At 42.7% G+C, this 20578-nt stretch overlaps 1 protein-coding gene across 6 annotated transcripts in view; it reads right to left on the reverse strand.

Moving 5' to 3' along the window:
• Positions 1 to 5864: 5864 nt before the first annotated feature.
• PIKFYVE (phosphoinositide kinase, FYVE-type zinc finger containing) overlaps positions 5865 to 20578 on the reverse strand; it is a 95838-nt gene continuing 81124 nt past the window's right edge. For 5 of the 6 annotated variants that reach the window (XM_032765025.2, XM_032765023.2, XM_032765027.2 and 2 more), the window contains 9 exons: positions 20387 to 20478; positions 19354 to 19518; positions 18177 to 18236; positions 17484 to 17660; positions 16828 to 16931; positions 16403 to 16531; positions 14781 to 15042; positions 10859 to 10933; positions 5865 to 9954 (listed from right to left, as the gene is read on the reverse strand). In XM_032765025.2, coding sequence (XP_032620916.1) covers positions 9839 to 9954; positions 10859 to 10933; positions 14781 to 15042; positions 16403 to 16531; positions 16828 to 16931; positions 17484 to 17660; positions 18177 to 18236; positions 19354 to 19518; positions 20387 to 20478 — 1180 coding nt within the window. In that variant the 3' untranslated portion in view covers positions 5865 to 9838. Of the gene's footprint in view, positions 9955 to 10858; positions 10934 to 14780; positions 15043 to 16402; positions 16532 to 16827; positions 16932 to 17483; positions 17661 to 18176; positions 18237 to 19353; positions 19519 to 20381; positions 20479 to 20578 lie in introns of those variants that run through there. The other variant, XM_032765028.2, reaches the window with a different exon arrangement.

A 20578-nucleotide genomic window follows, 5' to 3' on the forward strand; every position in this document is an offset into this window, starting at 1 on the left:
CACTGCTGCCCTGTGTTCTTCACTAACTTGCATGCAAAGCGGACTGCAAATGAAACACCTCTGTAGTTGCCACGAAAGCTTAACTAGTAGCTCTTATTGTTTGCAACACCTACCCTCTGCCTCTGGAACAAAGTCAAAAAATATCAGAGTCTTCCATACAGGCAGAATAGTAGTAACGTCACTTTTCCAACACCAGTTTTATTTACCATATGGCTGTAATTTTCTGCCTATAGAAGTACAAACAAACTGTGGTAGATTTGCATTCTCTCAGATTAAAAACATGAAGGGAGAAGTGAGGTATCAGCTCCTCAGTAGAAAAAAACGTCAGAGACTCCCAGTCAACATGAATGTTAGATATCAAACAAAAAGTGGGCACACCCTTATTTACGGCCTTGCAAATTGTCAATGGGCTTGGCCTGGCCCCTCTGGTGCTATGTGGACAGGCGATCTGCTACGTCACTCCTATCCTTGACTCTGGGAGCCAGTCTTACTCTACGCTGCTGTAAGAATCTACCCTCCCCCCCCCGGCTGTTCACGCACAGCCTCTGGCATGTAAACTGCTCCTTGGATTGTGCAACTGAATGACACTAGCCAATATCTCCAGTCCCAGACACAAGCTTAGGAATCTCAGTCTTGCAGTGTCCAATTATGCTTATATGAGTTCAACAATTTAACAAAGAAATTGATAGGTACCAGGCTTGTTATCCCCAGCAGAGTCTCTGACATGCTTCCTATCTGGTTCTCCAGAGGCTAACCTCACAGACCCAATACAATAGGTTTCAATTGCTTGGGGGGGTGTTTCTGTGTGAGGACAGCAGAACTAACATGAGCTGTTTGCCTGCTTCCTCCTAGCGCAGAGCATTTATTCCTCAGGTGATCGGTGGAATTACACTGGTAGCACCTTTTGAGCTCTTCTGCTTATGGGGATTTGGGATGAGGGTTAGAGGAATGTTTTTGGGTGAGAGAATCTGTAGGTTCCCAATCCCCTTCTCTCTTCCCAGGGGCAAAATGGGATCCTCCCTTCCCACCAGTTTTAAACCCCTCTTTCTGTGGCCTGCCCTCAATAGACACCTAATTCTGTTCAAAGGCATCAGCTAAAATGGCCATCTCATCCACAGCCTTTACATCTTTGTCCCATAGACACTGCTTTACATCAGCCTTACGTATGCTTAGGAAATGCTCTTGAGCCACAAGATCCAATATTCCCTCAAAACTTGCCACTTCTTTACCCCTCACCCATTTTCCCAACAGCTCTTTCATTTTGTTTACATACGCCTCATTACTCACACCAATATCTCTCTTAACACTCCGAAATTTAACTTTGTATGTTTCAGGGATAATCTGAAAACTTCGTAAAACAGTAATCTAAAGCATCTTCAACAGGCATTCCATTGAATACATTTTGAGCTTTCCCAGTTAATTTTGCAATCAGGGTAGGAACTCTTATCAGAGATTTCATGTAATACAAACAGCCTTTCAAAGGTAGTCAGATATTCAGCAATATCATCGTCCTCACTGTATGCAGGACATAAGTGCTCCCACTTGTGGATTTATAGAGAGATGGGAGTCATTGGGGTCAAGGGTTCTGGTTCTGCTTCCCTAGCAAGTCCAGTTGGTGTTTTCGCTCTTTTTTTTTTCCTCTCCAGTTTTCAGTTGCAATAATTTCTGGTGCTCCCTTCTCCTTTTCTGCAATTTTCAGCCTAAAAATCTCCAACTGCGCAATCACTTCACTGCTTTCACTCATTTTCCTGCTTTTCTGTTCCTACTTCCCTTTCCCGAAATAAGCAAACCGAAAATAACAAAACTGTGACCTCCTCCTGACTGTTCTTAGCCACTGCACTTAAGACTCACTTAAAATAACAAATAGCAGCGCTTAAAGTGTGAACTTCACTTGGAATAACAAGCCGTACATACACCCTGCTTGCTGCGGCACTGACACGTTCAATCTGGATCAGTGATCTGCTAGGTCACTCCAATCCTTGACTCTGGGAGACAGCCTTACCCTGCTCTGCTGAGAAACCCCCCACTCCTGGACTGCTCACACACAGCCTCTGGCCTGTAAGCTGCTCCTTGGATTGTGCAACCAAATGGCACTAGCCAACACCTCCGGTCCCAGACACAACCCTAGGAACCTCTGTCTTGCAGCGTCCAGTTATGTCTGCTGGATGCTGCAAGCTTATATGAGTGTGTGAATTTAACAAAGAAACTGATACGTACCAGGCTTGTTATCCCAAGGGGAGTCTCTATCACACGCTTCAAAGCAAACACACTGCTTCAGGTAGAATAAACAAACATTTATTAACTATGAAAGATAGATTTTAAGTGATTATAAGTCAAATAGGGTGACCAGACAGCAAGTGTGAAAAATCAGGATGGAGGTGGAGGGGTGATAGGATCCTATACAAGATGATGACACAAAAATCAGGTGTGTCCCTATAAAATCAGAACATCTTGTCACCCTAAAGCATAACAAGTCGGATTTGGGCCAATGAAATAAAAGCAACACACATTCTAAGCTGATCTTAACACTTTCAGTGCCCTTACAAACTTAGATGCTTCTCACCTCACCCCACCCCAGCTTTCCCCATCCCAGTGTAGCCACAGTCCCACTAAACTCATGCTCTGGGAGTCTGCCAAAAGTATCCCACATGCCATCTTCCTTTATCCTTTGCACAATCAAGTCTAGTGGACAATCAAATTTTCCATGAACAAAAGGGCTGGAGTGGCCACATTTGGGGAGGAGAGCGCTAAAAAGTCTGGAATATGCATGGTTGGACTCAGTCACTTGGTGCAGTGTAGACACCACAGCCCCAGGTTCAACAATTCCTAACCTGGGCTAATGATTGTAGATGCTCAAGCCGTAGGTTAAACCCACGGACTGCTTACTCAAGTTCTACTAATCCTGGGTTTACATTGCACTGTAGACATATCCTTAGACTCTACTGTTTTGTCGGACCACAACTGGGGATGGAGGTTGTTGTGTTGTGTACACACACACACACACGCCCTTTGCTTCTTCAGCTCCCAGGTCTGACAGAAGAGGTTAGTGGCTCCACTTTTCACTTGGGAGCATCAAGCAATCTTTGTCTCTAGCATTCCTGGAGATGCCAGAACAGGCTGAGGTCCTGGCTCTTTGGTGGTTATCATAGAAACATAGGGCTGGAAAGGATCCCTCAGGGTTATCTAGCCCAGCCCACTGTGCTGAGGGAGGGTTCTGAAAATCTATATGGTCTTTCCTGGGGAGAACAGGGAATGTTTCCCCAAGGTCCCCGACCAAAGCGTTCATGTACCTATGATCCCCCCGTGATCTTCAATTCTGTGTTTCTACTACAAACTAGTTCATTATCCAGTTTTGCTACTGTGGCATGACTGCTGTGCTGCCACTCTCAGAGGCTGAGGTAGAAGTGATTGCGTACAATCTGTGAAGCACTTTGAGATATTTCTGGATAAAAGGGAACCATTAAATGCCCACTATTAAGCTTTTCTATTTCAGCAGCCAGTTATTCTCTGCAGTTATAATGTGCCAGGCTAATAAGTATCTAAATGCCCTAAGTAACCAGCTGAGAATAGAGCCCTCCAAAAGATAAATGTAGCCACTCCACAGTGTATAATCTCACCAGGGTACCTGGTAGAGGACTACATTAGAGTCCATACACAAAAAGGTAACAAGCTTTTGGAATAAGAAGGATCTCCTTAGTAAAGCACAAAAATAAAAGGGTTTTGATGGACTTTGAAACAAAATTTTAATAGAAAAATACAAACAAAAAACCCAAAACTGTTCAAGTCACTTAAAACCTCCAGCCATTCTGTCAATTAACTCTAGCCCTTCGTTCATATGGAGGTCAGACAGACTTCTAAGCAAATTGAATGTTCTCCTCTAAAACAGACACCTTCAGATGCAACAACTTTTCAAAACAAATGGAAGCAATGCGCATGAGAAAATGTCAATAAAAAAAATACTTCACATATGTCCATAAAAGGAAAAAATGAACCAGAACCACTGGACACTTGCTGGCCAGAGTAGCACTGATTCTTTCCAACTGCAGTGCCAGTATCTCAGGCATCTTTAAACTGTTGGGGCAAAGCTCTTAGTTACATCATTTGTTTGGGACCAAGGAGAAGGAAGCATGTCTCTAGTCAGTGTTACTGGCTTTGGAAGAGATTAAAGGGATCCCTATAGTTAGTCCTCTAAGGTCAGATTATTGAAAAGTAAATCTCTTCACCCGGTTAAATAGATGAAGGTTGTTCAGACACAGGGCATTCCTAATAGGTAGCTGTATTGAGGGTTTTCCCTCAAGAGCCCAATCTGAAATGAAGAGGGTGTTAAGGAGCTCGGACCTGGATGGTCTGTATCCTGCACATGGACCAGATTTCAGCCCCCCTGTTGGAAGAGAGGCCGTCATAAACAAAGTCCTGCATGACGTGACGAGTCATCAATTAGGAGATGTGATGTGGAGAAATCGGTCCTTAAACAGGAGCCTGGAAGTGTGTGTTATTTCCTCTTAGAAATCACCCAGGGCATCAGGCCTGAGGTCCTATGTCAAGGAGTTCTGGAAAATACCAACCACATCAGTCAGAGCAGCCCCGAGGCCTCAAACCCAGGCAAGGGATTATTCCATGCATTTGCTCACCAAGTCTTTGAAGATGACAGCTCCCTCCACAGGAGTAACGGTCTTAAAGCAGGATGGGAAACGGATGCATCACCCTGCACAGCACATGCACTAAAAGCAAAACTCCCAAGTGGGCGGGTAAGGTATGTGCATTCACTTCAAAGTAGGAGAGATCTGTTGACTCCATCAGGGTACGGTGTTTTAAAAGACCCCCTTCTATGCTATGTAAAAATGCAAATATGGAGACAATAGCTCTAGTGAGTGCGCTCTGGTGCCCCAAATCTAAGCATGTTTCAATCATTCCCACCCACACGTTTTACTAAGGTGAGCTGCTATTTTACTTTCGATACAAAGACTGAGCTGCTATGAAGGACTATTATTCACTGGTTCCTTCCTACATCATCTACCCTTTTCCCATCCCACCTGCAATACTACAGCTACCATAGGCTCCCTTGTGGTGGTGAGACCCTCTCAATCCACCGAGTCCATCTCCTGGCAAGGGCAAGACAGTCTCCAGAGAGGATTCAAAGTACTTAGACTGATCCAGTCTTGCATAATACTAGCCATGATACCAAGAGATGACTTTCGCCAACTCAGAGAGTGTCATGACAGCATACAATGCTCACTCTCCTGAGGTGGATTCTGCCTACTGAGAGCATCACCTGCTCAAAATCAGGGAAGTCTAGTTCGTTCTTAAACCTGGTGTCCAATATGGGAGTGCTTGAGGGAGTGCTCACATGCGAAAGGGCCACATACAACCTTGCTCTAATTTAGATGTTAAACTACTGTGCTCACTCAAAATTAAAAAAACTCATTGAGCAAGCAGCCTGCTGTCATTATTTTCCTCCCTTTTCACCAAGAGGGACCATGAAAACTTTTTACTTCTTAAGGTATGTCAACACTGCAGCTGGGAGGTGTGATTACAGCACGTGTAGACAGACCCCAGCTAGTTTTGATCTAGCATTGGATCAAATCGAGTTCAAGAGCAGGGAAGCCTGGATAACATGTGTGGCAGTCACTCAAGTAGGTACCTGGGGTCCTGGGCGAGCCCCCATGTTGCCTTTACACCTCCCAACTGCAGTGCAGACATACCCTGAGATTAGGGACTAACAATTATTGGCTGGGAGGAGTGGGGAAAAAAGATTTTCAGCCATCTTGCCTAAATTATGCCAGTGCCTCTGTAGTCGTGCAAGGTTTATTAGCTACAATTTGATGAGATTCTTGTCAAACGCATGTAAAGAATGTAAAGAGTAGTAAGGATATTTTAATTACTTTATTGGGACTGCTATCTACGTACAGTTCAGTTTTCCAAGTAGTCAAGGCAGTTACTCTTAAATAGTTTAACATGTCAGAATCATATAAAACACAGCTGGAACCAAGGTACAATAGAACTATATACATATTATGGTACATTGAGTGCTTTTGCATGTGGCTCATCTCATCTCTGGTAACTAAGGGTCTCATTCTGCTATGCTTTTACACACACTGAGGAGCCTCTTACTATGCACGCAGCTCTTTTGTCTCATAGAGGGCTACTTATATAGCAAGATGACACTCCGTGTGAATACGGGTGGCAGAATCCAGCCCCAAGCAAATAAAAAGTTGTGCTATACAGATACTGTAACACAAAAATGAGTTGTCACTTCTTGAATTAGACAAGATTAATACATTTACCTGAACTCCTAGATTTATACAACAGTTACTGCAGCATCTGAGAAAGTGCTGCTTCACGACTGCAATTGTGGTTGATTTACTCTATGTACATACACCCGTGTTACAAAAATTAAGAGAAAACATTGCACTAACCAGAGCCATAACACTGCGAATTATAGTCCCCTATATTAATACTTCAGGGATCTTGATCTAGCTCTGCTATAGTCAGACATCAACATCTCACCAGCTGCATTTTAGCCCTGACAGGAGTTTTCAGATGTGAAACACTGTCTTTTGTGCACAAAAATACTGCTTGTTGCTTTCTTTTCTCGGTTTTGTAGCAGGTGAAATGCTAGGATAGTTCTTATCCTAATGGAGAACACCTGTAAGGAGCTGCCAATTCCCTGACTGTTGCTGACCCTTCCTGTTGCACAATATACAGCTATGTGCTGCAGCGCCTTTCTGTAGGTGTTGCCTCTTGAACTTCGCCCCAGTTGAATACGATCAAGTACGTCAAATCTGCAAAACCTTCAAGATCACAGTGAATATCGGTGCCCCTTTACTTTCCAAAGGCTAGCACTGTTTGTTATCAGCCTGTCAGACCAAGACAAGTAATTCACTGCCTGAGTGCTACCACCAATGTCACAGGAGAGACCCTGAGCTGATGGCAATTGGCATAACTCCACTGATCTCAGAAGAACTATGCCAGTTTGTACCTGCAGAGGATCTGGCCCTGAATTCAAGGGACATTTTCAGGTTTCAAGTAGTACCACTGCAAATCAGCTGGCCAAAGTACACACTCAAATAGGCAGTTCTACATCTGTCTCTTTTCATGCAGTGCTGAAGGTCTCAGTCTGTGGATCCCAATGATGGGGAGCACTGACTCTGTTACATCAGAACCATGGTTAGAGTTACTAATAACCATCAGCTTAAGTAGCACCATAGGGAAAAACCATACATCACTCTACAGAGTAACTATTCTTTGTATTAAAATGAGGATGCTGTGGAGTGTAATGACTACAGCAGAGAGCAGAAACCTGAATGTTACCCATGTTCAGATTTGGTCTGTTACTCCTACCACATAACTGAGAAAATCCACTTGACAGTGAGTCAATTGAGCTGTCAGTGTGGATTAGAGAAGAGTGTATAAATTAGTTTTTCTGGGTAAGCTGGAGAAGAGTGACATAAAAGGTGAAAACTTGTAATATAGACCTGGGGCAGCCTTGTAAGTCAGTGTTATGGGCCCTCTCTTTTGGGGAAGATGTATAGTGATGCTTCCTCCTAGAGCTAGAAAAACCTACCTACAATAGGGATGAAAACATGGTTGAGTTGCATTCTTAGTTAAAAGCAGTAATTCCATGATACCGGGTAAGTCACTTGACCTTGTACAAAGCCAATTTAATGCTCAAACTGGGCAAAAAGCACAACCCCAGTGAAAGCCAGATATATCCAGGTACGCATGATTCTGATGTAAGTTGGAACATTAGAGGTAAGAAATTGCATAAATAATGCAACAGCTGCACTCAGGCATCAGTGCTTGACTCACTGGATTTATGGGATTCTGCTGCAGGGAGACATGCAGCAGTGCCACCTTCAGCCATCCTTGGAGTGCACTACAACAGCAAACTAGTTCTGATGACGAGCGGAGCCAGAAACAGGAACAATCACGCTGCACAAAGGGAATGGGACTTCTCCAGCTTAAACCCGTTAGACTTCTCTCCTTCCTCTTTCTACAGTAGGGTCAACCAAATGTAAGAATCAAATGGAGTTTTTTGCTTGACAGGACATGAACACTACAGCAGCGTCACTTCACAGCAGCTCAGCACTAAGCTGCATTTTTATACAAACAACCTGGATCAGGTCACCACTGCTGAGAGTTTTTTTTTTTTAATTGCCCTATCCACTCTCTCTAACACCCTTGCTTGGGTATATGAATTACCATTACTCTAGAAGGAGAAATGTTGGGTAGAGGGAAATGCATAGTTAAGACTCAGTTACTGCAGTGAAGCTAGTATTAGTGACAGCCCATCATAGCAGATAATGGCCCTGAATACTTGTGCCGTCTCAGACACCACGTTTAATTTTAGCTGTTGCCTATGTCCTACAAGGTAAGTTCCAAGGACAATGGAACTTGCCTCTAACATACATACAAATACCCTCATTTTTACTGGCCTTTATTGTATTGAAGCTAAAAATAAGTAAACTCTTGGCACGTCTACAAAAAAACAAGTAAAATGAATAAAAATGAAAAGAAGTGCTTATTGTCAAGTTGTGGCGATCCACAGATCCCCGCACATCATACAAAAAAGACATACTAATTCCGTTTCCACACAGAGCACCAACAAAAATGAACACTCATTTCAATGTTGCAGAAGCAAATATTGTTTAGAAGAGTTTTCAATCTAGTTTATATGTATGAAATGTCACTGAGATCTGGATGTGGACTCTTAAAAATATTGCGCTGACAAGACTTTTTACTTTGAAGGAATGTGGCAGTCAAAGTTCTGTGGGAATGAAATGATTGGAATTTATCTTCAAAGGATGTTAGTATCATTAAAAAAGAAGCTACCATTAAGGCAGCATGATTCATAATGCAAGACAAGACACTGCTTCTTGCACAGAAGTCCTTCTTGAAAGGAATAGGAGGGATCTGCAGTTTAATTAGTTTGCTTCTGGGGCTTTGGGAATGTCTGGTTTACATTCCTATTGTTTTCAGTTTTTGCAGTGTTCCACTGCTCCATTTCTGTGTGAAGCTGCTGAAAACTAAGTATGACAGGCAGGGCAAATTGCACTTTACTGCAATGAACTTAGCTCCATAAAAGTTCAGTACAAATAAAAGGACAGTGTAATGGTCATAGCCGGCTAAAACACACACAAATATTGTTTATAGAAGCCTGCAAGAACGGAACTTGTACAGTGCATAACAGGACAAGTTATTCACTCTGATTCTTACAAGGTCTGCTTCAGACCACTGCAGCAATAATGAACATTGTAGATATGAATTAAGTTAGATTTTCCATGACCAGGGTGCTTATTTCAAAGCTTTCTACGTCCTTTGCACTATCACACTAGACGCTGATGCAAATCACACACACCCGCTCTATGGATTCACACTCACATTAGCCACTGTACAGGTTGTGTAATACTTGCAGAGCTCACCTATTTCTCTGCAAAGCGATCCATCATAAACTGGTCAGCACCACGTTTCAATGCTCTGATATGTGGGACAGCGTACAAAAAATCTGTATTGGATTCTGTCCTCTTTCCTGTGGCTGAGCTAATAAATCACCCCATTCTCAATCTTCTTGAGCAATATGTTCCAACTCTGATCCCTACAATAGCTTGCATCTGCCAGCCTTATCTGTAATCCTCTCATGTCAGAAACTGAAGTGCAGGTAAGAGGCAGATTTTACACTTCAGATGCACGTGGCCTGTGCAGATGCAGGTGTGCAATCCTTTTGCATACTGCGGGAAGCTGGAATGGCAACGTAAAGTCCAGGGTGTTTGTGTCCTCTTCTATCAGGAAATGTTTTCTTTCACTGTGCTTCTCCGCTCACCACAACATGCGCTTTAGCTCAGCAATTCAGACCCAGCCCTGTCCAATGATCCGGCACCATCAGGAAATACTTGTCCATTGCTTCACAAAACCTGGTCCGGTACAGTTCTGGAGAGACCACAGTTGGCATTTTACCTAGTGTTTAAAAAAGAGACAATAATGCCACAGTTTGAGATGGACCAGAGTTCACACAGGAAAAAATCAGGTTTGTATTACCTAGAGCCTCGGGTCTTGATAGCATGGACTGCCACACACACACACACACACTAAGGGTCTAGCAAACAAGATAAAGGAAGTAGTAGCCCCATTTTACGGATGGGCTCAGAGACAGAAGTGAAGTGACTTGTCCAACACAAGGCAGGGCAGAGCTAAGAACTGAACACAGACTCCAGGGTCCCAGTCAAGTGCCTCAGCCACAAGACAATTCTTCCTCTTGAGCTGCTGACAGCTCACTTGTAAGCATTTCCCCTTTGAGCTCCCGACAACCGGCACAGCTTGTGCTGTGGAGAACTTTGACATCACAGTGAGTAGCGTGAGCCACTTCAGTATGGTTTGGGAAGGCAGCGTGGCTGTGATATCCTGAAGGAAGGGTCACAGACAGAAGAGAGGAATCACGGGGTGAGCACACGGGGTGCGGGGAGTTTTCACAGAAGAGATTTCATTCCCCCAAACCAAGAACGGGCATTTCTGAATCTGCTTTTAAAAGATTAGTTACCTCTGCAAATAACCCAACAATTCGGAGATAGTGTTACTCTAAGACAGGAGAGCAATGGGATATGTAGGTGACCCCGCCCTACAAAAAGTAATATGCCAATTAACAGTACTACCCATGCAGATACATTATGAGACCACAAGACTCTTACACTGTGCACAGCCTTAGGAATGAGGAAGAAGAGGAAAGAGTAGCAACAATACATTTGAATGAGAAAAAGAGTGGTGGGGGGAAAGGGGGCAGAAAATAGTATTGCCTGAAATCTGTCAATAGCACTGCCAATAGAGCGGGTTATCAGAAATAATACTGGGTGTGTCTTGGACTCACCTTGTCCTCCTAGGATGCCTGTTGACTTCACCACCATTTCAAGCTTTTTGTCCCAGGTAAAGGTGCGAATGTAATCTGTTACAAATACAGGAAGACGTGTTATGAAGTTCATATTCCAAATAGATATATCTGGGTAATCAGAAATACATTCCTGGCATATGGCAAAGGAAGTTGCAAGCATTTGCTGTCAACGTAACAATTTCACATTCTTAGCCTGCGGTCTTGCACTGGCAGGGGAAATAGCTGAGCAGCAATGAGAGAACACCAGCTATTCACTATGTGCAGAAAGACATTGCTCAGATATGCTTTGCCTTCACTCACATTAGTGAGAGCTCCAAGCACCTAGTTATGAACTTTCCTTCATCCAGCTAACCCCAACCCTACATGTACAAGGAGCCATCTCACACTGGCCCTACAGTTCATAAGGTGGTTGATGATCAAGGGCGCCCAGTGATGGCTTAAGATCTAGCAACTCATTCATTTTAAGCTAGTATTATTATCCTTTAATAAAGTCTCTTTTGCCCACAAACAGCATCTGGTGCGGCTTTCAGAGCACCTCCTAACTCTCCCTTATGGAAAGAAGGTCTGGGAATGCCAAGGGTGATCCTGAACAAAAGGAATGGAGGACAGCATGGCTTGGGCAGGAAAGTCCCAGGGTTGCTTCTAAACCTCTCTCCTTGGCACGTGAACTCAAGTCAATACAGCTTCTCAAGCTTATGAGAAACACATTGTACAACAACATGTGGGAGAGCAATAAGAGAAGCAGAATCACCTAATGAAGATTTTTTTTTTTTTTTTTTTTTTTTTTAAACAGAGTCCCTGTAAGCAACATCAATTAGTCTTCATCCTAGCACTTACTCTTTGCAGTTGCCCAGCCTTACATTCAAGGCTTATTATTATTTATGGAAAGAGTTATTTTTAAGTGAATGCTGTTGCTTTCACGGAGACCTACTGATTACAGATTTTTCATCACTGCACATCAAATATTTTCCAATATGTACTGAAACCCCTTCAATAGCCCACGCTTTGTGGTGAGCTATGCACAAGCAGTGTGGCAGAAGAGAATTTACTGAACAAAATGCAAACAATGACAGTCCTGGCATCAGCCCTTTGTGTAGCTATTCAGATGGCAATGACCTCAGGTATGAATTTGCCTCCTTTTATTTAATGCATCAAAACAGAACAAAGTAGGAACACTGACACAGCCTGTTTTTGGATAAAACTGGCATCTTTGTAGGCACAAAGAGTAGAACGCAAGAGGAATAAAAAAAACTATTCCCGTCGGTTCTTCAGGGAATACAGAATTAGTTTTCTCCTCTCAACTCAATCCATCAATACTCAAGGTATGCTTCTCTGAGGGCTTCAGGTTAAAAACAGAAGTGATTTCCAGAAAAATAAATTAGTTTTAGAGAGCATATGTGGATGTGTAAATTATAGATGAACTACAACCAACTTTCACTTGAAAAGTTAAGAGCCGTGTGTATAAATGGACATTGCTAAGCAAAAGAATAAATGATGCAAAGCTTTAGATTGTATTAGGACCAGACTTAGTTCTGTAGATCTTGAATTTGAATGTATTCAAAGTCACCTTAGTGTGACAGGTACCAGCGGAAGTGATGGACAAACAGCGTGACGTGTAGTCAGAGATCCATATGCTTACTGCTTTGATATGTTTATTCATCATCCAGCAGAGGCAAGTAAACTTTCCATAATGCCTACAATTTTGTACTATCACCATCTGTTTCAAGGTATATGCAGGAACACCTAATCATCTGATGTAAAATGCTACCCGAATAATTAACAAATGCAGGTAGTGGTTATTCTAGGAAAACAACAGATCCTGCCGTTCACAGACAAGAGAAATAGATGAAGTGTCCATTTTTCCACTAAGTTTGCTTACAGCGCTCTTGGTACAGAGCTAGCTCATATGAAGAGATTCATACTTAGAAAGTTTGTTGACACTGCTTAAGCGATTGTGGGAATGAAAATGAAAAATACACTCTATCCTGATATAATGCAGGCCTCGGGAGCCAAAAAAAATCTTACTGCGTTATAGGTGAAACCATGTCATAGGAGGGTAGCGGCGGGGTAACGGTGGTAGGGCTCCGATGGTGATTTAAAGGGCTCAGGGCTCCCCGCAGTGGCCAGAGCTCCGAGTCCTTTAAAGCACTGCCCGAGCCCCACTGCCAGAGCCCCAGGGTAGCGGCAGCACGGCTCCAGTGGTGATTTAAAGAGTCCCGGGCTCCGGCTGCTGCGGGGATCCCCAGGCCCTTTAAAGTGCCCCACAAGCCCTGCTGCCGGAGCCCCGGGGTAGCAGCAGCAGGGCTCCGACTGTGATTTAAAGGGCCCAGGGCTCCCCGCAGCAGGGGGGAGTTACCCCGGGGTTGCGGCACCAGGCTCCAGTGGTGATTTAAAGAGCACTGGGCTTTGGCCGCTGCAGGGAGCCCTGAGCCTCACTGCTGGATTTAACACAGTGAAGCAGCCTCGCCTCCCAGAGTGCTGCTTTACCACGTTATATCCGGTTGCGTTATATTGGGGTAGAGGTATAGTGAAATATTCATCAGTGCTTTTAGTTTAGAGGGAGAGCTACAATTTCAAGCTATTTTCATTACATAAATTAGGAAACATCTCAGTTTGATAGGCCCCCCCCCTTCCCCTTTGCTCTCCCAAAAGATTTATAGGTTGGTGCAATTTCCAACTTTAGTTAAAAAACAAAAAAACTTTTTGAAAGTAAGAAATTCCTGGAAATCAGTTATGGAGACCAACTAGGCCATCTAAATCCTTCCCAGGCCAACGCAAGAGATTGCTCCCTCCATGATATTTAGTTTTGGCCAGTCTAGTTAACTGTGCAGAATCAAAACAAACACCACTTAACGGAAGTACTGATTTACATTTACTGTACATGGAACATTTGAGGCTGCTGCTTTTAATAGAGTGAAATTTTGGCTTCAGTTCTTTCAACTATTAAACACTGAAAGCCATTCTGAGAACTCAGTAAGAAGCAGAGAATTGCCCAGCTCCCATCTTAAGAGACCCCAGTTTGGAAACATCCTTTGGGATGAGTTAGTATCTTTATTTTGAAAACTGATTTTCCCCTAAGGGGTTTCAAATATGGAATGTGGTGGATTCACCAGCCAAGCCTTTTATTCAAGATTGGCTGTCTAAGGAGTGTTCTAGTTCAACTGGAAGTTAGTAGCTGTGATACAGGAATGAACAGGTGAAATTCTACAGCCTGTACAACGCAGGAAATCAGCCTAGGTGACCCTAAGGTCCCTTCTAGTCTTAAAAAAAATTAAAATCAAATCTATGGATTTTTTCTAGGGCCCTCTCTGTAAGTTTATTGCAAGTTGACTTAAATTGCCATTCAGCTTGGACAGGAAAGGCAGTGAGGCGATTTATGTAAGGCGGCATAAATAATCCACTCTCTGCTTTAACATGGACTTTGACTCCAAGGCATGCACATTATACACCAACTTGACTTTCCTTTAAATGACTATAAAAAGTAGTCCGCATGCATGTTAGCATTTCGACAGCTAGGGTTATGAGCCAACAGGCAGGCCAGAAAGAAAGGAGTGAGAGAAATCCTTAAGCTTTCACAGTCAGTGTGATCTTACTTCAGCAAGGTGAAACGCAAGTGCTCATGACATGTGCCTTTGTTGAGTTGGGTGGATCCAGTGAATGTTTGAACAGAGTCATTCACCCACATAATTCTTCAAATATATTAGCCACAGATATGGCTCTTACTCTAAGGGAGGCTTCAGAAACATTCACTGTGAACCGCCCCACCCCCACCACACAGCTTAATTCAAAGGAAGATGCAGAAATCACGAATAACCACGATATGGTACTGTGGTGATAAGAGACACGAAGTGCATGAAGTTAAAGTTAAGTACTTGAAAGAGCAAGAGCAAAGATTACATACCAATGATCCCAACCACCAGCTCCTTGCTGGTATCATCGCGACCCACCAGCAGAGAATAATCAATGATGAGGTGGCTGGAAAGAAAGTGGGAATCACTGTGGATGGAAGCCCTCAGCACAGCCTTGCAGTGGGAACGGATATACAGAGGGTTGTCCCGTACCATCTTCAACAGATTTTCATCGAGCAGGACAACATCGCAGCTTTCCTTCCCAGTGTCTGTTTTCACATTTCTGTTCCGCAGGGAGCCCTTCAGGTCAAACACCTGGCAGGGGAGGACAAGAGCACTTTGTTTCATTGGAAGAAAATATGTTTTATCCACTTTCCACTCTGTTAGAGAGACCAGTGTATCAAAGACTACAAATTGTTTCACTAGGAGAGCATGAAATGTCAAATATTTCACCCTTAAATCAATTACTCCCAAGTTGTAAATATGGGATTGAGTGGTAACTAATCAATGGACCTTAAAGAAGATGTCAGTACACTGCTTATAGTTTTTATTGTTTTATGATTTGGATTTTAAAGGTGACCTAATGTGATTTTTTTTCTAAAACTGCTGAATATAAAAAAGCGGATGCTGCCACTTTTTGGTGTTTACATTCTGCTTACCAGGAACCCCACAGGTCACTCGAAAGGAGAAGACATTCAGGAGAGAGTGACTCTTACATGAAACAGGGCATAGTGGAACTGGGAAGGTAAGAGTATTAATTGTAGAACTGTAGCCAGTTTGGTTGCTGCAAACCTAGTACAAGATAGGCCATACAAACCTGTTGATCTGGCCTAGAAACCTGGTCCCTTCAGCGTGCTCCAGTCTAGCAAGAAGTTAAAGCTCAAATATATGATGTCTCTGAGACAGCAAGCCATCATAGGACAAGCAGATCACATATACATTAAAACCTTTAGAATTAGATATAGCAGGCACTATAATATGCTTAAACCACCACCACATTTCTTCAAATAGTAGTTTAGGCATAGGGTCAAGATGTAACCACCTGGAAATGATAGACAGACAGTCAGCAATAAGCCTTTTTTGATCCAAAAAGACAAAGTCAAATTTTAAGTTCTGAGTCTTCAGTGTAAACCTTGCAGTTCAGGGCAAGCCACCGTGGATAGCCAGAGATGCAAGGACAAATATGGGATATCTAATGGAAAAAAAAAGGTTGCAATCTTAACTATAGCAATAGAAGCCATTTGAAGAGGACTCCTTTTATGCCGTGTCTACATTATAGTGGGAGATCGATCTAAGTTACACAACTTCAGTTATGTGAATAACGTAGCTGAAGTCGACGTACTGAGATCTACTTACTGTGGGGGGGACACTACGCGATGCTGACTGGAGACACTCTCCCGTCAACTCCCCTTGCGCTCCTTGTTTAGGTGAAGTAAGGGAGCTGACAGGAGAGAGATCTGTGGTCGATTTAGTGAGTCTTCATTAGACCCACTAAATCGACTGCTGATGCATCGATCACCAGGCATCAACCCCCCAATAAAAGTGTAGATAAGGCCTGAGTCAACATCTTTAGGGTGAAGATGCCCCATTGGTATCAGTGGCAGCCCTGCTGCAGCTCTCTGTATCAGAAGAAGCACTGTGGAAGAGAACAATGCATCGCATAGTTATTCCTCACCTGAGCCATTTTTCTGCCATAGAAAAGGTTTTCCATGACAAGCAGATCCAGCTTTTTCTCAGTGTTGTTCTGAGAGTTCTTGTATCCAATCCGATACACTCCAAGTATTTTGGCCAGTGCCGTTGGTTTCTAATCAAGAGAACAGAGTGATAACATTCCAATAGGTTATGGTAGTAAGCATTACTTTTCTGTGCACCAGAACTTTCATTTTTCATCCCGATACATTTAATTTTTTAAGTCCTGGCAAAATGTCTGCATTTTATTTAAACACGCATCCTTTCTATCAGACTGCCAATATATACCCAACTCCTCATTATACCTTTCATATCTGTTAGCCTCCCTCATTTTAATACCACTGGCCTGAAAACAATTAACGATTTAAATAAAAAGCCAAGTTCCAAAAACCAGGCTATACAAGCTCCTACCTTCTGCTGAACAGCATTAGTGATGTAAGTGAAGTAGTGTGGGGCAAAGTCAAGGAAGGACTGGACCTCCAGACGGGGCATCTGCTTCAAAATGAATCTGTCATCTGTTTCAACATTAGAGAAAGGCTATGTAATTTCAGATGTAGGAAAATAACATTTACTGTAAATATAGAGACACCCCCACCAAACCCTTCAAGAATCTAACTTCAACTGTGTACCTCAAACTGCAATTTTCTCTTTAAATCTTAGCAGCAGAAAGTTGTGCCCATAGGCTTTACAGTTCTAGGTGTTGGCTCATTTGAAGGAATTAAAAAAAGTCTGATTTGCCTTAACTGTGAAAGCCAGAAAGATTGAAAGAAAACTGTAATCATTCAATTATATTAAAAACTGACATCCCCTAGAGCCATGACAAAGGAGGAGTTTTAAACTTAACCTCCTTGGCCAGCTATTTTCAGCACTGCTGAATAGTGGGTACTGTTGGCATTTTCAGTGTGTGCTTTATGAAAGCCTGTCCTCCAGTTGTGCTTTGGGGTTTTCAGTTTAGTTCTCCAACCCCTCAAGTGCTGCACTGAAGGTACAGAAGACACCCCTCCCACAAGAAATGGTTAAGAAGATTTTCGCTATGAAAGGGGAAGAAATAAATAAGCCAGTTTTACCTTCCGTCACATAGAACGCAGCTCCTGACTTGCCTCCACGAGCCTGCCAGGGCAGAGAGTGAGACAGGGAGCGGATGAAGTCCTCCTCACAGCTCCCGAGGATCACATCACGCATCTTATGGAACTCCCCGGCATAATAAATCCGGCAATAGAATTTGGCATTAGCATCTGAAAACTCTGCAGAGAGACGTGGAGGGAGAAGGCTCTTCATTAATTAGAAAATGCAAGGCTTGCTTTCCCAAGAGAGCTGGCCAGTCAGTAATATTTTTCAGGAGCTTTTAAGATCCCTTGCCCTCACTACAAAAGTTATTTTTAAGTTACAATTACTCTTATCCACCCCTATGCTTTTAAGAGCATAGAAAGCTGGCTAAGCAGTAATTAAAAGAGAAAAGGGCGAGTTTTGGTTTTTATTTTAATACTGCCACAAAATTAGCCCGTGTTACATGTCAATGGATAACGCTTCAAGACAAGATGTGATGGTAATTTAGACTTTGTAAGGCTGTTTTTGTAATTAATACTTGGACTTGTCAGGAAGAATGCCATTACACTGCAACCTGACATTTTCCTGCCCAAGATGAACCATCAACTCCTCAACTCCAAGTTTTATTAGGGAGGTAGTGTTGTGTTTTGAGAAGAGGGCAGTATGCCACCATGTGATTCTCAATTAAGAGCCCCAAATTATTTCCTACTCACGAAGTTCCACATGGGGATTTGCTAGCTGCTTCTTTTGTGCATCCACTCCATCTGCTTCATCTGAAAAAGGCAAGGGGAACATTAAGTCAGGCATGTATGTTTAGCACCAGAAGCCAAGTTTTATAACAAGGTATGATTAATACTGAATAAAATTCACATTCAAGGAAGATTTTTGGGGTTTGCCAAAATGTTTATTTTTATTAGCAGCAGTAGTTCTAAAGCACTTAAGATGATTAGATGCTGCATGAACAGTTAAAGAGTCACAATCACACACAAACCATTTACTTCACTAACTGAATTAGCCTCATTTTCATCATTCAAGCTTCAAATTACAAAGTTAGAAATAAGATTCAAACTCAGTATGTTATAAAAACTGATGGTCACTGGAAGAGTCCTCAAAACATACTTTAGGTAGATACTAAAGAAAATGCATTGTTCATTAAATTTGCTGACAGATAACCGTGAAGTGAAAGATTCATATAACTAATTCCTTAAAAACAGCCTGGGGAACAATTGTCTTACTCTAATCCAGGGGTCCCCAACGCGGTGCCCGTGGGCGCCATGGCGCCCGTCAGAGCATCTAAGTGCTCCAGCAGATAAGCATCCGCCAGAATGCCGCTGACAAGTAGCCCACCAGACAAAAAAGTTTGGGGACCTCTGCTCTAATCCCTCCAGGCCAAGCTTCCCAATATAACAGCTCTGTGTGAGAGCTTCGAGTGCTGCTACCACTCATACTAGAGAAGCATGATGACAGCACTAAGCTTTCTAGCCTATGTGAATGTAGCTCCCCCAACCTCTTCCTTCTGTTTTCTACTACTCCATGAACTGAAGTGATACAGCAGACCAGGAAGTAAAGTGGAGAGATGGACTGAAGCCCACTGGTTCACGCTACACCCGCCCGACTTGAAGGAATTTGGAAGACCCTGAAACCAAAGATCTATTGTTCTTGACACTATAGGCCTGGAGCCTTAAAAAAGGTCCTTTGTCTAGTAAAGAGGGAAGCTGGGATTTTCAAGAGGAGCCCATTGAATTTCAATGAAATTTGGGCACCTAATGCTTACATTTCTTTGAAAATTCCAGCTGGAGTGGGTTTGGGGGATTTTGTTTCTTTAAATAGACTAGATCTTGGGAGATGCAACAGTTCTAGTTGAAAGATGCACCTGATGAGAGAGCATACCTTGAGTCTCTGCTCCTTGGTTCTCTGGACCCTCCTTGCCCATCTGTCCAACCTGGTAGTAGGCACTATCTGCACCACGTAAGGTCTCTTTCTTCTGGGCAGAGAGATCAGGGCTCTTCCCTCCTGTTCCACGGAAGAAGGATAGAACTCCGGAAACCTTTTTTGCTAAAGTGAGTGAGCAGAGGAAAGAGTGGACATCATTGTTTCTATAGTCACTACAACCCAGAAGTGGTCACAGAAATATTCTCAAGTGACTTTTCCAACAAAAGGGGAAAAGCCCATTCAACAGTAACCTATTTCCCATCCTCCAACCACTTTAAAAGCAACAGGTTAGTTGACGTAGTGTTACAGAATGCTACACCTTAATACTTCAGAAGTCTTTGGAGAAACTGCACATATCAAACTGAGTTGACTGCCTAATTGTTACACTGGAGTGCTAAAGTGCCAGTACTTTAAAAATAAAAAGGGGGGGGGGGAGGGAGAGAGAGACAAGCTGAAGAATGCCTATGTTCCCATATTCACAATTTGATACACCTCTTAAACAAAACAAAACCAGGAACCTTCTTGATTGTAAGAATCATTGGCATCTTGGAAACTTTTCTACTGAGACGTACTCATGGCATTTTACAACTTACAACTTTTTAACCAGTATCCTTAAAAAAAAATAACCAAAACCACAAGACAATACTGGGAACACAACTGGAGTTCCATGGGGCACAAAAGCCCAAAGAAGAATACTTAAGTCTGCTACATAAAAAAAAAAAGAACTGAAGTCATCTGTTACTAGAAGAGAAGAGAACCGGGAGAAAGACACCAGTGAGAGAGCAGGTAACAGACTGATTTTCAAGCCAATATCAGCAGTTCAAAAACTGAATTTACTATGCCCAACTAGAACAAATCGAATTTGGTTTCCAAGTTGTGTTTTCCCTTTAACTTAGTTTCCATCCAAACCTACACTTAAGTTTATTTGATTTCAGTAATTAAATCAAAGCTGGCCTGTGATGTGGATATGAGTTCTCTAAAACAACCTTACGCTGTTCTGCTTCAGCTGTGCGGTTTGCCTGTCCCACGTTAGTCTCAGGCAATCGGACTGGGCTGCTGCTCTTTGGTTTGTTGTCCGACATACTGAAAGGGAAAGACATTCTGAATTATTTATAACCATACTAAATTTTCCATGTGAGCCAAATAAACTAATTGTTCACCCGGGCACTAGATTATCCCCCAT

The sequence above is a fragment of the Chelonoidis abingdonii genome, chromosome 10 (assembly GCF_003597395.2).
Source record: "Chelonoidis abingdonii isolate Lonesome George chromosome 10, CheloAbing_2.0, whole genome shotgun sequence".
Classification (NCBI taxonomy): domain Eukaryota; kingdom Metazoa; phylum Chordata; order Testudines; family Testudinidae; genus Chelonoidis; species Chelonoidis abingdonii.